This window comes from Silurus aristotelis, assembly GCF_946808225.1.
Source record: "Silurus aristotelis genome assembly, chromosome: 19".
NCBI lineage: Eukaryota > Metazoa > Chordata > Actinopteri > Siluriformes > Siluridae > Silurus > Silurus aristotelis.
In genome coordinates, this window is record NC_139592.1 from 19,347,909 (window position 1) to 19,363,958 (window position 16,050).

Sequence of the window (16,050 nt, forward strand, 5' to 3'; positions counted from 1 at the left end):
AAACCTGGAGTCTTTATTATTAATTAAATATCTCCATGTGACCCTGTGGAACTGTTACTATAGCAATAACGGATAATATGGGCATTACTGTACTTAATACTTAATGATTCCAATATATTCTAAATATAATCTTAATATAACATTATTTAAAAATATTCTACATTTAATGTTATATTAAGATATTTAGATTGTCAGAGCTGCTGTAAGAAAAATAATCATCATCCACACCTTTCTACCAATGAGATTTCGGAATTCAACAACGCCAAGTCCTAAAATTTCTTTATTGCTGACTAACATTAAAAGGGTGATTTTTTTTTTTTTTTTTTTATAATTTGTACTGTATGTATTAATGTTTGTCATCAGTAAAGTAATAGGACTTTCTACCATTACGTTGTTAAATATTAACTTTGAGCTTTATGATTGTCACCCAAAAAAAAAGAACAATACAATTATAATTACAGTAAATAATTATTATAGTGTTACATGTTGATACATTATATGGGCAAAAGTATTGGGACATCAGACTGCCCCCCCCTTCCCTTCATTCGAACTAGGAGACCCAAACCTTTTTTCAACATGACAATGCCCCCTGTGCACAAAGCTAGCTCCATGAAGCTTATTTGGGTTGGGGTGGAAGATCTTGAGTTAGCTGCTATAGAGCTTTAACCTCAACCCTACTGAGTACCTGACTTTACTAATCTCCACAATCATACTCCAAACTCTAGTGGAACATCTTCCCAGAAGAGTGGAGGTTATTATAAGCGCAAATGGGGAGTGTGGAATGGGATGTTTAGAACGCACAAACGAATCTTATGGTCTGGTGTCCACAAACTTTTGTCCATATACCATTAGTGTAATTCTAAAGCCAGTTCGATGCTAGGTTTTGTTTTCCTTTTAACCGGAGTGTTTCCCTGCTCTAACTGTGTTCCTTCCCCACCCGCAGATCTCCGAAGCCAGCCGTTCCTGCGAGCTGACGCGGTGATCCGAAACGGGTGGAAGCGACCCTAAAGACCCTCCCTGACCCCTGTCTCTCTCTCCACCCCCCTGCGCTTATCTCCCTGCACCTCACAGTGACGGAGCTTAGGCCAAGACCAAATCAAGCGCCATTCATGTTTATAAGTGGGTGGTCGAGTCCTTTATTTATTTACGGAAGAGTCTCCGTTATTCTCCCTGTCTCTCAACAAAAGCACAGACGTTCAACGTTCCCACCCTTTTCCTTCACTCTCACATGTATCCAAACCCATGCGAAAGCATCGGTGTGTGTGTGTGTGTGTGTGGCCTTCCTGGGGGGGGGAGGGAGAGGAAAAGTCGTTTCCTGAAGAGCGGTGTGTGTGTGGGTGAGAGCAGACACTTACGTCCACACTGCCAGCACAACAAGTCACTTGTGCAATCTATAAACAGGACTCTTGCTTATGAAGAGATATGACCCACATCACCTACACCCACAAAAACTTAAATTTCTTACTTTACCCCCCCCCCCCCAAAGATATTTACAACAGCATGAGAGACCAAACGTATTAAACACATCCCTATTTTCTTTAAAGTGCCTTTAAAAAAAAAAATAAAATAAAATAAAACAAAAAAAACTATTATTTGCTCTTATATTTAGCCAATACAAATGCCAGACTCTTTTGTACTGATCCTTTTTTGTTATTGTATAACATTTATTGAAATACTGTAAATAGACCAGAAATCGCAGTGCTTCACATTGCGGATTTTCAAGGAGAGAGCTTTGCTATTCGGGATGTGCCTTGCATAGTTAATACTAAGCTAACAATTGTTCTATCTGACTGTATATAATGGTTGTAATGATAATGATATATATAATTTTTTTTTGCTCATGAAAGCACTAATGTGCTCTGGAAGGCACCTGGATTGAAACTGCGGGTTGCATGTGGTTATTTTTGTACAAAACAAAGAATTAATATGTAAAAGTATGCCGGTGGTGCCAATATTAATAGTTTAACCATAACAGTCTGACTTTTTTGGAATCTGGATGTGCTTCGTGGATAAACCCCTACACCATGAAGGATACACTGCGTTTAATCTGATTTGTAGGACGATTTTGTAATATTCTGTATCTTGGATTTGTGAGGAGAATGGCTTCTTTTTTTTGCACTAGCCAGTCCCCATGATATGGGGAGATAAAACCGGTAATATTAATACACTACATTACTGCCATTTAGAGGTGTGACTGAAACATGAGCAACACTAGGCCTTGTGCTTTGGGTCTCTATAAATATTTTATTTTATTTTTTTTACACAGAAATCATTTCATGTAAGAAGTGCTGAATGTATAGCCATGTCCTCTCTCTTTCTCTCTCTATTAAGGAAAATACAGCATCACTGTATCAGCTTTAACCCTTCCATTTGTCATCGGAAGCACAAATAAAATTGTTTGAAAAATTGTTCCTGATTATTTCATGCATTTCCTTTTTGCCTATGGGAACTGATTAAAGAAGCAGTTTTGTAAGGTTTGGAGCCCTCTGCTGGTTGTAAAAAAATATCTCGTATTTGCGTTCAAATGACAAAATACTTGGAAAAAAAAAACTTTAAAAAGAAAGAACAAAAAAACGACATTGTGTATGGTAAGCGCTGGTGTGAGGAACGGTCAAATAATTGTACTACTTTTGAGTTTCTAAATAGATTCAGAAGCATGTAGATCATATAATTTAGACATACAGTATTAGCATCGAGAAAGCAAATGCACCTGAGGAATGTTTGTGGACACGTGACCATTAGCTTGGCATGTTCATTTAGTCCCCATTTTTTGTTATAATAACTCTTCCTGGAAAGATGCTCCACTAGATTTTGGATTCACATTCATCTCAAAGGTATTCAATAGGGTTGAGGTTAAATCTTGAGATCTTTCACTCCAACTCATGTAAAAGCTCATTCATGGAGCAGTCGTTGTGCACAGGGGCACCGTCACGCTGGAGCAGGTTTGAGTCTCAGTTCAAGTGATGGGAATATTTAATGCTGTCGCATCCAAATACATCCTGTACAATTTAGGGAAGAACCACATGGGGAAAGTGGTAACTCAGTCTTGGGCCTTTGAGCAAAGCCCTTAACCCTCTCTGCTCTAGGGGGCGCTGTATCATATTGTATTGTATTCTCTACACAGCTGGAAAAGTCAGGTGTCCCAATTTTTTTTGCCCATATAATGTAGATTATAACCTCATGATCACAGTCAGTTGGACAGCAAACGAAACACTTTGTTTATAATTTGTATCTTCAACATGCAGACCTGGAAATTAATTCCGAGTTCAGACTTTCAAATCATGAACAAAGGCATCGTTAGAATCATCTCTGCCTAAAGGGTCTCGAAAGAACATTTCACACTCGATGTCGTTTCTCCTTCTCAGAGGCAGAGCCAGAAGCCACATCTCTTTCTGTACACACGATTTTATTTCAGAATTATAACAATATCTGTTAATTTTTTATTTATTTTTTTCCCCGGTACTTTTATGAAGTTCTCCAGCAAAAAAAATAGTTCAAGGTTTAACTCTCATCTGTCCAAAAGAAGGGCTGAGCCACCATGCATTTCTACTATAAAAAGCAGTTTAATTATTCTGCAGATATAAAAAAGAAAAAGAAAAAAAGAAATCAATTAAACAGGAGTACCGAAACGGCTGTAGCTTTGTGTGTAAGCGGTTTATGATTGATTTAAAAAAAAAAAAAAAAAAAAAGAAAAAAAAAAAAAAGGACTCCAGACTTCACAAAATTACATTGGATGGTTTACAAAAAAAAAAAAAAAAAGGAAATAAACAAACAAACAAACGAAAAATACGAAGCGAAAAGGTGGACGCTGAGTGAACACTGTTAAACGTGTTACCTTTGTGTTACATGCATTAGTCTGTGGGGAAGTTCACTTTCCAACAGCTAGCAGCGAGGCAGTGAGTCTGGGCAGGAGGGCATCAGAGTCTGTAGACTCCACACACACACACACACACACACAGCCACACACACACACACACACAGCAGAATGCACTTACAGAGATTTTAAAAACAGAACACCGCACTATTAAAAGCAAAATAAAACAAAACAAGGTCCCATCAGAGTGAAGTGGTCTGCACTGTTCTCCTTTAAAATTTCTTTAACGATCCGTTCCCCCTTTTTTTTTTGTCCTTGTGCTCCCGGACCTCCTGGAAGACGCAGCATCAGGGGGGACACGTACAACTCGTCTCTACTGTCCACTCACCATTAGTCTCTTTAGCTTCCTTTATCCTGACGACACGCTGGCGTACGCACAGGTCCCGCATACACACACAAACCCAGGAATGTTCTCGTTGAAAAAAGAAAAAAAAAAAAGTAAAGAAAAAAAGGTTTTGTTCGTCTTCGATCTCTAAAACGTTCCGTCCTGCCGTCCCTTTACCTGCTGTGTACTGGTTACACGCTTGTGTTAAAATGTAGATTTATGTAAATAGATATAAAAGCAAATCTGTGCAACAAGTACGACAATCGTAAGCCTCATTAAACACGCATACACATACACACACACACACGCGCACATACACACCTCTCTTTTTTCCAGCAGTACCAATACACATACAAACAGATCAGATCTGGTACCATCATTGGGGTTCGGGTTCGAGCCCCGCCCCCTTCTCTCCCTTACAACAAAAAAATAAATCTTGGCTATTTCCTCGACTTCTATACAATTCATACAAAACAAAACAGAAAAACAATTCCATAACTGTTACGGCTGCTTGCGTTGTTCTCATATAGCACAGAGGTAGAGGCTACATGGAGGGGAAAAGGGGGAGAAAAGAGATAGAGAGGAAAAGAAAAGAGGGGGGGAAAAAGGTCGCTAAGTGAGTAATGATTTTTAAAAAAAAGGCGTAGAAAAATGTTTTTCCTTTTTTTTGTTTTCTGACCGAAAGAATAAAATATAATACTGCAATCACATACAAAAGTAGTCCTTCATATTTTTTTTCTGGTTTTCCCTCCCTCTTTTTTCTTTACATTTTGTACAGTGTTTTCGCTCTCTTGTTGCTTTTCTTCCGGATGTCGTAAAAGGCATGGGGGGTCTGTGGGTGGTGGGCGAGTGGGTGGGCAGACAGGTGGGCACGGCTCGGTGCAAGCAGCTCTATGCCAGCGGGTCACCCATGTACTCGTCGCCTGCGGACAGCAGCTCCTTCTTCTCGTCCGTGCTGGCCAGAGAGTTGCGGCTGTTGTGGGCGCCCATGTAGAGCGTAGCGTACACCGGGTTGGTGAAGTTTGTAGGCTGAGGGAGAAAAAGTGCAGAAAGGTCAATGAGCGCACAGTGATACGGAGTCGTCTCTAGATTCTTATCTAGATCTAGATCCTCATTAGACCAACGCTGTATTCGACTAATCTCCAAACTAATGCAGAAAAAGGTCCAAATGGGTGCTGGTTTTCCTTTCAAATCAAGCCAGAGCCACACCTCAGTCCAGCTGTGTAGACTTTTAAAAGACTATAAAGGTGGAGCTTCTGCTTGGTTGAAATAAAAACCTGCGCGCGCGCCCACACACACACACACACACACACACACACACAAACAGGCTATTTCTGGATAAAACACTGGATTAGAGGTCATAACTGGACAGAATACTTGCTCAACTCCCTTCAGGACTTCAGGATGGTCTCGTCAATCCCAAGTCACAGCATCAACAGTGAACCGGTTACATTGTTTTTATTTCTTTCTGAGATTTTTTTTTCTCCTCCTAAAGATTTCTGAATCTGATTTTACTTCTTGACTGTTTCTTGCTAAAAGCCTAACTGAATCCGTTTTTATTTATATAGCGCTTTTAACAATGGACACTGTCTCAAAGCGGCTTCACAGAGATAAAAACTAGGTCTTCTTTACACTAGAAACCACTGTCAGACTGGATATATAAGAGTTTTCTCCTTCTCTCTTTTGTTTGCACTTGAATTACTTTATTAAAGAAAGAAAGAGGCTTTTTTTTTTGTCGCATGTACTTTTTGAAGCACACAAATTATTTCCTCACATATCCCAGCGATGTGAGGAAACTGGGGTCAGAGCGCAGGGGGCAGGCCCTGTAGAACAGAAGGTTAAGGGCCTTGCTTAAGCGCCCCAAGAGTGGCAGCTTAGTGATACTTGGGCATGAACGCACCATAATCAAATCAATTCAGTTTTATTTCTACAGCACTTTTAAAAAATGCTCAAAGCAGCTTTACAGAGATAAAGAGGTTATAAAGTATACGTTTAGTGCCTACAAGTTTATTCCTTTTTAGTGTGTCCCTGAAAAGTGCACCAAGAAGAAACCTTTTTATATTGTAAGAAACGCACACCAATGGTTCATTTCTTATTAAAAAGTCTAAAAACGATAGCATTATTCGGTATAAAAATCATATACCGTATTTTTCCGGACTATAAGCCGCTACTTTTTCCCACGCTTTGAACCCTGCGGCTTAAACAATGAAGCAGCTAATTTATGGATTTTTCCCGGTTTCACAAACTTCAAGCCAAAAAACTGAGCCCCATAACATTAGACCAATGAAATTGCGGAACGGGTTCAGGTGATCCAATGAAATTCTTTATATTAAATCAGATGCGCTCCCACTGAATCGGGCCGCACCACATCAAAAATATGGATGCGGTTCCTCTGACGTTTGACCTGCCGCTCACTCTGACTGTCTACAGGAAATGCGAATCATTCGTCACGCTGAAAACAACCGGGCATGAAAAAACACTTCACCTGTGTTCTGAGCTGCACGGCGTCGAGAGAAAAGCTTCACCGATGGTGATTTTTAAACGCACGACGATGCCAAAAGATAAACTCCCGAGAGAAATAGTTGTGAAAGGAAGGAGGAAGACAGTGAACAATGACTTTCTTGGTAGGCTACTGTTTATATACAAGCCGTGTAACAGACACTGTCTTTCATTAAAGCCTGTGTAAAGTTCATTAGTTTCAGTGTAGGAACCTGCGGCTTATAGACAGGTGCGGCGTATTTATGTTCAAAATAAACATCTTTGTCAAATTCTGTGGGTGCGGCTTATATATGGGTGCGCTTAATAGTCCGGAAATTACAGTATGTAATATTTTAGGCCATGTGCATTCACTCATACTGATTCCCCGATACTAAGAGCTGATGTCATGAAATGTAATAAACCGCTGTAGAGTGGGTCACGGCATGAATACTACATGAAATATCCGCCGTATTATATCATTTAAACGGGCACAAAGTAGCACATGCTACAGTAACGCAGTGTAGCTTTTATTTCCCCCTTTTCTGACTATTTATTACAATTGACAATGAAATCTAAGTGCAATAAATATATAAATGTTTGTGATCACCTTGTCTGGGTCCATAGTGAAGTCTGAGTCTAGCAGCTCTCCGGCATCGTCGTCAGGTTCGCCCTCGTAAATCTTGTACGCAGGGTTCCCAATTTCTACATTCATCGCCCCGTTGGTCATCCTCTGGTGCTGGAATCCCTTAGCACTGTAAACACACACACAGTTTATCTGCAATAAGAAAATATCTACTAAACAGTTAACCTGAACAAAAAACACATTCCACAATACAGAGATCTGAAACAAAACAAGTCATGAACATCTACTCACACACACATAGACACACACACGCGCACACACACACACACACACACACACAAATCCACACATTATCACTTTGAAGGAGCATCCAGTAGCTTTTAGATGAACACTGCCAGAGGGTGTGGCCACGCTGCTGGCTCAGAAAGCTGGATATCCACAGGACAAGACCCACTACAGTTCAGCTACGGCACACGAGCACGACACCACTACACACTCCCACCCACACGTGTACAGGACAACATGGACACGGACGAACAGAACGCAGCTCAGTGCTGCGTCCAGCCAGTCCATGTATTTCAGCTGTCAGTGCACTGACACTTCTTACACGCCGTCTAGGCAGAAGCACAGGAACACCACGCCACAAACGGAGAGAGAGATAGAGAGAAAGAAAGAGATGGAGAAGCACACAGATAAGCTGGAAAATGTGAAAGAAGGAGAAGGGAGGATGGAGGGATGGATACATGGAGGATGGAGGCCTGCTGTTAAAGAGTTAGAGTTACCGCAAGCATCTGGAGCTGGGCTTGGCCCGCCTCAAAGACCTGAGAGACAGAGACACACAGTTACCCCACACACACACGTGAGAGAGGGAGAGAGAAAGAGAGAGAAAGAAAGCAAGAAAGAGGGAGAAGGAAAAGAGAAGCAAGTAGATACAAGTTAGGGGTCAAATAGATCATTAATAATTCGAAGTCAAAAGATGAACAGTTTAACCAAAAGACTGAAAGACAGAGACACGGAAAGATAGACAGTCCAAAAGACAGACAGACGGACAGACAAAGGAAACTTTTAAGGCTGTAGATCTATTATGTTTCCTTTTCAAAAAGGAGTCCAACAGAACCAAATTAAACTTTGTTTTGGCTTCTCCCGTTAGGGGTCGCCACAGCGGATCCTCCGCACGTTTGATTTGGCACGTTTTACGCTGGATGCCCTTCCTAACGCAACCCTCCCCAATTTATCCGGGCTTGGGACCGGCACTGAGAGTGGCTGGGGATGGTTCCCTGACCAGGGATCGAACCCGGGTCGCAGCGGTGAGAGCGCTGCATCTTAACCACTAGACCACCAGGGGACCTGCCAACAGAACCAAATATCATCCAAAATAAACATCCCAAGAACCCTTGTGGAACTTTTTGCGCCCACAGAGAGCATACAGACAGAGTGCGATCGCCTTTAGAGCAGAACCCGTAGTTCTCTAACTCCTGAAGAACCATTTTCAGACGGTCAAACACAGAGACAGATTGAAAGAGAGAATTGGGAATTAAGATAAGTGCTGAATTAGGAAAACACTGTAGGCTTAAAGAAAGCCCAGGAGTGAGTGTGTGAGTTGTATACACTAGTGTGAATGTATACACTAAATTAAAGAGTATATTATGTATAAATACAATGAATAAGTGGAGTACGGTGAACGAGTGAGCGAGCAACTGAATATATGAATGAGTGGAGCGAGTGAGTGAACAGAGTGAGCAGAATGAATAAGTGAGTACAGTAATTTGTGTCTAATCAGAATACCAAGGCCTTAAAGCCGAGATGAGCGGCGACAGAGAGGCAACTTACCCACGCATTCGCTTTTTGTACCACAAGATGGCGCCAACTAGCAGCAGTGCCAGTAACAGCAGCAGGAGCACAGGGATGATCACAGAGAAGGCGTCTGTGTACAAAGGGAACAGGTTAAAGAGATGCCGCTTCAGAGCTCCCACCCTAGCGGTGGTGTATTACTCACTTTCCCACAAACACACACACACTTACTGCTAGAGGAGTCTCCTGAGCCTGAAGGAGAAGCAGCAAGCTCACAGCGATAGCCAGCCCATCCTGAAGAACACCTGTAAACACATGCGGACACACAGCTAAGAAACGAAGAAATGGCTACAGTTTACACATCTGGCAACCCAGAGGTGCAAAAATAGGGTATGTAATGCCCCTGCATATAGCCCATATCAACACACACAGAAGTTTTCATAAGGAATATTGTGAAAGAAGCATTAAAAATAAAATCGCTGTTCATACACCATATACACACGTGCTTTTAGAACAACTCGTTCATAATATCCTCCACACTTCTGGGAAGATGTTCCACTAGATTTTGGAGGGTGCTTGTGGAGATGTGCACTAGTTTAGCCGCAAGGGTGTTAAAGTCAGGTACTGATGTAAGTGAGGTAAGGAGGCCTGGGGGTTCAGTCAACGTTCAAATTCATCCTAAAGGTGTTGAGATCAGAGCTCTATAGCAGGCCACTCAAGATCTTCCACTCAAATCCATGGAAAGAATACGCTCATGAAGCTGGCAGTCATGCTGGAACAGGTTTGGGTCTTTTAGTTGAAGTGTGTGTATGTGAGGTGTCCCAATACTTTTGTCAGAATACTGCAAAAGTGTGTTTCATGATGAATTGGAATACACGTGTGCAGATTTCTCCTACAGATGTAGTGGATGTAGAGGAAAAGGTCTACACTGACACCAATGCAATTAAATGGTTAAGATCATCAGGGACAGACAGACATCAGTGGAGGAACAGGATGATTGACGTATGGGACTGAAATCGGTGACAAGTGACCGATGAAAAAAATGACCCAGCATGCATCAGAGGAAAGTTGGAGAGTGTGAGATACCGGAAAACAGAAGAGATAAAAGAGGTCTGGAGAATAAATCTGTATACTGTGTGTGGTGTATTACATGGACACGAGAGTGTGCTGTTCTTACTTGCAATATGGCAGCATGGTGCGCTGGTCTACAAAACACTGGCCGTTAATGCAGAAGTCTTTGCAGCTGTAGCAGCTGGGCTGGATACGGTTATTCGCACAACTACACAAACATAGCACACACACATTAGGATTACACATTAAGGTGAATGCTACACAATCAAGAACAAGAACAAACGGAGCTAGATAATATGATTTGCACCTGCATGCCACTCCGTCAGTGGGATGAGGGATGCACTTGCCCTGACCACAGTACATGCACTTGTCCAGGGTGCAGTTGGGGCCGAGGAACTTCGAGGTGCAGCGGCATTGCTTGGTGCCATTCAGTGTCTCCAGGCAGGTTCCACCGTTAGAACACAAACCCTCACAGGTTTCTGGAGCAGAAGAGGCAGTGATCAGGGGGAGCAAAGGTAATGAAATTGCGTATGTGTGGCAGCTTGGGACAACCAATGTCCAGACTGTCACGTGCTTAAAAATGTCTCTCTTTTTAAGACCAACTTTAGATAACTGAAGAGATGTGACTATAGAGCTTTATATCATTTTTTTTGTTGATTGAAAGAAAGGAAGTGTTTTTGCAAAAATAGAGGAAATGGAATAGAAGATAAACGATGAATAGATAATGTATGTGCGTATGTGTTTATACACCCGGCCATCCACAAAAAGTCACCACCTGAATTTAACTAAGCGAATAGGTAAAAGCCTCCCATTGGATAATTACTGCATGGATGATTGTTGCAGCTGGCAACAAGTTATTCAACCCTAACTGGTGCAGTGAGCAGCTTCTTGTTTCTTAAACAACCATGCCGGAAGACACGTCCTGTGGATGTGGAAAACATGTTATTTAGTGAGGCTAATCTGAAAAAAGCTTCAATTTGCTAGGGAGCATAAAAATTGGACTCTGGAGCATTGGAAGAAGGTCATGTGGTCTGATGAGTCCAGATTTACCCTGTTCCAGAGTGATGGGCGCATCAGGGTAAGAAGAGAGACAGATAAACTAAATGCACCCATCCTGCCTAATGCCTACAGTACAAGCCTGTGGGGGCAGTGCTATGATCTGGGGTTGCTGCAGTCAATGGGATGAGCTGGAGAAGACTTTTCAGAGTACGACTCTCCCATCATCAATACAAGATCCTGGTGAAAATGTAGATATGTGTGTGTGTGAAAATATTTTCCTCAAAGTTGAAGTGTTCAAAGCACGAAAAATGGGCAAGCGTAAAGAGTTAGACAAGGGCCCAATAGTGATGGCTAGACGACTGGGTCAGAGCATCTCCAAAACTGCAGCTCTTGCGGAATATTCCCGGTCTGCTGTGGTCAGTATCTATTTTTAAAAAAGTGGTTCCTGGAAGAAACAGTGGTGAACCGGTGACAGGGTCATGGGCGGCCGGTTCACCACTGTTCCTTCCAGGAAGTTCCTGTACCTCAAATTACTGATGCTGTAATGCACAACGGCTGGTCATAATGGTATGCCTGATCACTGTATATTATATATACACTCGGTTTATTATCTATATACATAACGTCATTCGAGATTATTTTGGATGGAATTGGAATAGGACACGTTTTCACCCTAGATGTATATAGTTATTTATAATTTTCCCTTTTTTGTTTTTCTTTGTAAAAATTTTGCAACTAATTTTGAGTATAATTTATACTTACATGACTTGCTTGTCATTGCAACCAATTTGAAATATGCTATATGACTGTACTCAAATGAATGTTTAAAAAAAAACAAAAAAACTCTCATTTTTCAACCTGAACTAACACAACCTCCATGTTAAGAACTGCCTTTGTCGTCATTCACATGATCAAGAATAGTTTTTTTATTTTTATCAGCTTAACTAATGACAAATATTCTTCACCTATGATCTGGAAATTAACACTCACTGTACTGGCACTGATCTCCCAGGTAGCCGTCATGGCACTGGCATGTGGGTTGGTTGCCGCGGCTCACGACGCAGCTGCCTCCGTTCTGACAGTAGTCTTTGCACGTGTTCTGGTTACAGTTGGGCCCAGTGAAGCCTGTCGGGCAGCGGCACGTAGGAGCACCTACACAACAGATACACAAGAGCTGCATGTTCATGTGCTTATGATTTAATGGTGTCTAACATCCATAAAGAAAAAGGTATATAATATATTTCTAAATGAAAGAAAGTGTAGACATACAGAGAGTGTGTGGATAGCTGTGTGTGTGTACCGGTGCGTGATGGAGAACAGGTTCCTCCGTTTTTGCAGTAGTCTCTGCACTGGTCAATCTCGCACCTCTCGCCGCTGTAGCTGGTCGGGCAGCGGCACTTGGGCTGACTGCGAGCGTTCAGGAAACAACTGCCGCCGTTCATGCACTGCACGTTACACGTAGGGGCTGAGAACGGGATTTCAACGAGAAAAGAGGTGAGCTCGAATGAAACATGGGGAAAAAAAACTATACTAAGAAGAATTGCTGCTGATTATAAGTATACAGGACTTACCGATAGGGGCCTGACTGGTCGGAGGCAGTTCCACACATGTGCCATTATCAGCCACACGGTTGTTAGGGCAGGTACACACAGGACCACTGGGGCTGAGAAGACACAACCACTCACACTTCTTCCTGTCACATGGGTTCGCCACTGGAAACACACACACAGTCAAGAGGGTCAGTCAGGGAAGTATAAAGCGAAGTAAGCATACACATGAATCCAAGAATATCTCATGATCCTGCTTATAAATACGCCCTCACCTTTCACAAACAAGCAAAACCACACACACACACACACACACACACACACACTTACTCTCAGGCTGTTTGTAGCGGTGGTACAGCACTATGTCCGTGGCATGGTTGATGCCCGTGGTCAGGTTCTCCATCGTGCCTCTGCCGAATTTGTTGACACGGAACACAAAGTTGTTGATGTATGTGACGCCGTAGATGTAGTCCTCAAAGATATCGATGCTGAACGGGTGGAGCAGATCTGCACCACACACACACACACACACAACTCACAAATCAACCACTGGTACGACATTTCATTTCTAACAGAACAAAACGAGTCCTAGTTTTGCTACTGAACTGTTTTTGACGTTGGATACGGCCACCACGGGGTCTGTGCCATCCAAGCGGACGCTGCCGATCACAGATAGTTTCGCGTCGGCCCAGTACAGGCGCTCGTTGAAGTAGTCGACAGCCAGACCTGCGCACAGAAGGAGGTAACCCGTACATGGGAAAAAATTCATATCATATCCTGAAAATATCAAAACCGCATAAAAAAATAATGACTTCTTCCTATTCCCTTAATAGATAGATTCCCTTAATCAATCAATCAATCAATCAATCAATCAATCAGTCTGTCTGTCTGTCTGTCTGTCTGTCTGTCTGTCTGTCTGTCTGTCTGACAGCACACTACATGCATGATGCTACTACACCAACACCACCTACAGGCAGCTCATGAATCAAATTTTTTTTTTTTCCTACTTTGTATTATTTATTTTATTTATTTATTTATGGGCAGATTTTTTTTTCGAGTTCTGACATTTTCTTTCAGGCTTCCCTTCTTACTAAATGAAATCACTCAGACTGACCTGTGGGCCACTGAAGGTTATCATGCACCAGGGTTTGCCTCAGAGTTCCGTCCATGGCTGCAGTCTCAATTTTGGGGTGATTTCCCCAATCGGCCCAGTACATCGTCCTGAGTTACCAAATAAAACACAACCGTTTTAGAGCATTTTATAAAATCTCAAGCCACAAACAGAGCTATTCGTTATTCTCAACACTGATTTACTGCCATTTGTAATGGTCTCCGTTAGCATTATGGAAACGATCCAAACAACATCTCACCCTCTTGGAGGATCCACAACAATCGCATAGGGCTCATCGATCATGCCCGAGATCAACGTCTTCCTGTTCTGGCCAGTGATCTGGGCTACCTCGATAACATCTCGGCCCGAGTCTGTCCAGTACAGGTTCCCAGCCACCCAGTCCACAGCAATGCCTCTGGGTGTCTTAAGACCTGGGATCTGTGACAAAGAGAGGATTCAGGAACATGTGCACGAGTTAGAGAGTGTACAGATATTCATGTAATGAAGTGATCTATAGGGAGATAATTAGCAGTTCTTAAAAGGAATCTCCAACATGACCGCTTTCTAGAGGCTGTTTTCCGACATGGGAAAATCTTTCAAATCAGAGGGTTTATCCCTTTAGTAAAGATGATCAGCCTTATGAAGTTCTTATGACCTTCAAAAAAACTAATTAGGACTAACTAGTTTTAGGGACATTCCTCATAGTTAAAGGCAACAGATGAAAGTATGGTAAGTTGCTGTTTTGGTAAAAAAAAACAAAGAGAATTCATCTGCAAAATCCCCCGTCATCCACTTTGCTATGATCGTGTGTTATGGCGTCGCGTACCACGAGGTTAGTGACTGTTCCCTCGCTCTGGCGTGTGCTCCGATGAGAGTTGGACAATGTGCCAGATGATGAAGACGAGGAAGTGGAGGGCAGCTGGAAGGATGATATGCCGCTCGTGTGCCAGTTGGTCCAGAAGATGCGGTTGGTCTTGACGTGCAGGTCCATGGCATCAATACGCACGTTTGCGTCACCCTGGAAGGTCTGTTCATATACCCAGTTGGGCATGCCCGGGTCCAGACTGCGGATCTCGTTATCATCGGCGATGTAGAGCACCTGCCTGTTGATATTCAGACCTGACACAGAAACGCGTTTGAGATATTTGAATATGTATCTGGACAATTCTACGGTTTGCGTACATTCATGTAAAGGATATGTATCGCGGAGTAAATCTTTAGCAAACGATACACGTTTACCATCGCCATGTACGTTTTATTTTCATTGTATTTATTGATCTACAGCACTGCTGGTCAGAAATATCATACATAGAATCTATCATGCGTTCTTTAAGCCTACAACTCAAAACATCGTATCGCATTGAATTACATTGCGCTGAATAAAATCGACATTGTAATAGGATGAATCGTATCGCCTCACATCGGGAGCTGCTTCATATGTGTCTTTAATGTATCATATCTTTGGCTATGCATCGAGATGCAAATCGCATCGGCCTCGGTTATGGAGATGCACATGAATCAAAGACCCTTGGAGTAAAATCCCTCCTCGAAGTCCTAATGAAGTGCTTACTGTCAGCCTTGCAGGTGTCGTTTATCTTGGTGAAATACTTGTGGCAGCTGCACTTGTAAGAACCCTTGGTGTTGTTGCAGATCTGAGAGCACATACCGAACTGTCTGCACTCGTTCGTATCTGAAACAAAGGAACCTGTGGTGAACTCGACAGCTCTTGAACCTGGTCTCTGTGCTCGTGTACGAAAAAAGACTGGGCACCTTGGCAGTTGCCGAAGCCGTTGTTCTCGTAGCCGGGTTTGCAGGAGCAGAACGAGTCAGTGCCGTTCGTCATACAGTGAACCTCTTCGGTCTCTCCACACAGGGAGCGGTTACTCTTACAGTCGTTCAGTATAGTTTCTGGAAGCACATACAACACACACCAAATGAGCTTCCTAAACCACCAAATGAGCTTCCTATACACTCTGGGTGTGAATGAATGAGTGTGTGCAAGAGAGAGGTCACACCGGTCTTGCAGCCGATCTCATCAGAGCCGTAGTCCTCGCAGTCGTTGAAGAAGTTGCAGCGCAGGGTGGAGCTGATGCACTTGCCGTTGCTGCACTGGAACTTTTCCTTGCCGCACTTGCTCGCCTTTTTATCGTCTGTTCGTATACAAAGTTCTATAATTACTAATATGGTTATATAGTAAAATAAATGCACCTCAATGCCTCATGCACACTCACATGCTCCGGTTTGATTGCGTGTTAAATTTGTACCGTTAAT

General features: G+C 42.5%; 2 protein-coding genes across 10 annotated transcripts in view; one reads left to right on the forward strand and one right to left on the reverse strand.

The window, feature by feature from the left end:
* The window catches only part of fmnl3 (formin-like 3), a 268,194-nt gene that overhangs the window by 53,670 nt on the left and 198,474 nt on the right, over positions 1-16,050 (forward strand). For 7 of the 8 annotated variants that reach the window (XR_014538115.1, XM_083570484.1, XM_083570487.1 and 4 more), the window contains one exon: positions 944-3,787. The exons of the other annotated variant lie outside the window; for it this stretch is intronic. Coding sequence is in view for 4 of the 7 variants with exons in the window: in XM_083570484.1 (XP_083426610.1) it covers positions 944-1,008 (65 nt within the window). In the remaining 3 variants the exon portion in view is untranslated. Of the gene's footprint in view, positions 1-943; positions 3,788-16,050 lie in introns of those variants that run through there. 8 annotated transcript variants of the gene reach the window in all.
* Positions 3,388-16,050, reverse strand: part of lrp1ab (low density lipoprotein receptor-related protein 1Ab) — a 122,939-nt gene continuing 110,276 nt past the window's right edge. For both annotated transcript variants that reach the window (XM_083570453.1, XM_083570454.1), the window contains 17 exons: positions 15,795-15,929; positions 15,550-15,687; positions 15,350-15,469; positions 14,606-14,898; positions 14,039-14,217; positions 13,783-13,889; positions 13,275-13,394; positions 12,999-13,175; positions 12,693-12,833; positions 12,422-12,586; positions 12,112-12,273; positions 10,430-10,601; positions 10,229-10,330; positions 9,283-9,356; positions 9,091-9,184; positions 7,285-7,429; positions 3,388-5,228 (listed from right to left, as the gene is read on the reverse strand). In XM_083570453.1, the coding sequence (XP_083426579.1) occupies positions 5,091-5,228; positions 7,285-7,429; positions 9,091-9,184; positions 9,283-9,356; positions 10,229-10,330; positions 10,430-10,601; positions 12,112-12,273; positions 12,422-12,586; positions 12,693-12,833; positions 12,999-13,175; positions 13,275-13,394; positions 13,783-13,889; positions 14,039-14,217; positions 14,606-14,898; positions 15,350-15,469; positions 15,550-15,687; positions 15,795-15,929 (2,462 nt within the window). In that variant the 3' untranslated portion in view covers positions 3,388-5,090. The remainder of the gene's footprint in view (positions 5,229-7,284; positions 7,430-9,090; positions 9,185-9,282; positions 9,357-10,228; positions 10,331-10,429; positions 10,602-12,111; positions 12,274-12,421; positions 12,587-12,692; positions 12,834-12,998; positions 13,176-13,274; positions 13,395-13,782; positions 13,890-14,038; positions 14,218-14,605; positions 14,899-15,349; positions 15,470-15,549; positions 15,688-15,794; positions 15,930-16,050) is intronic.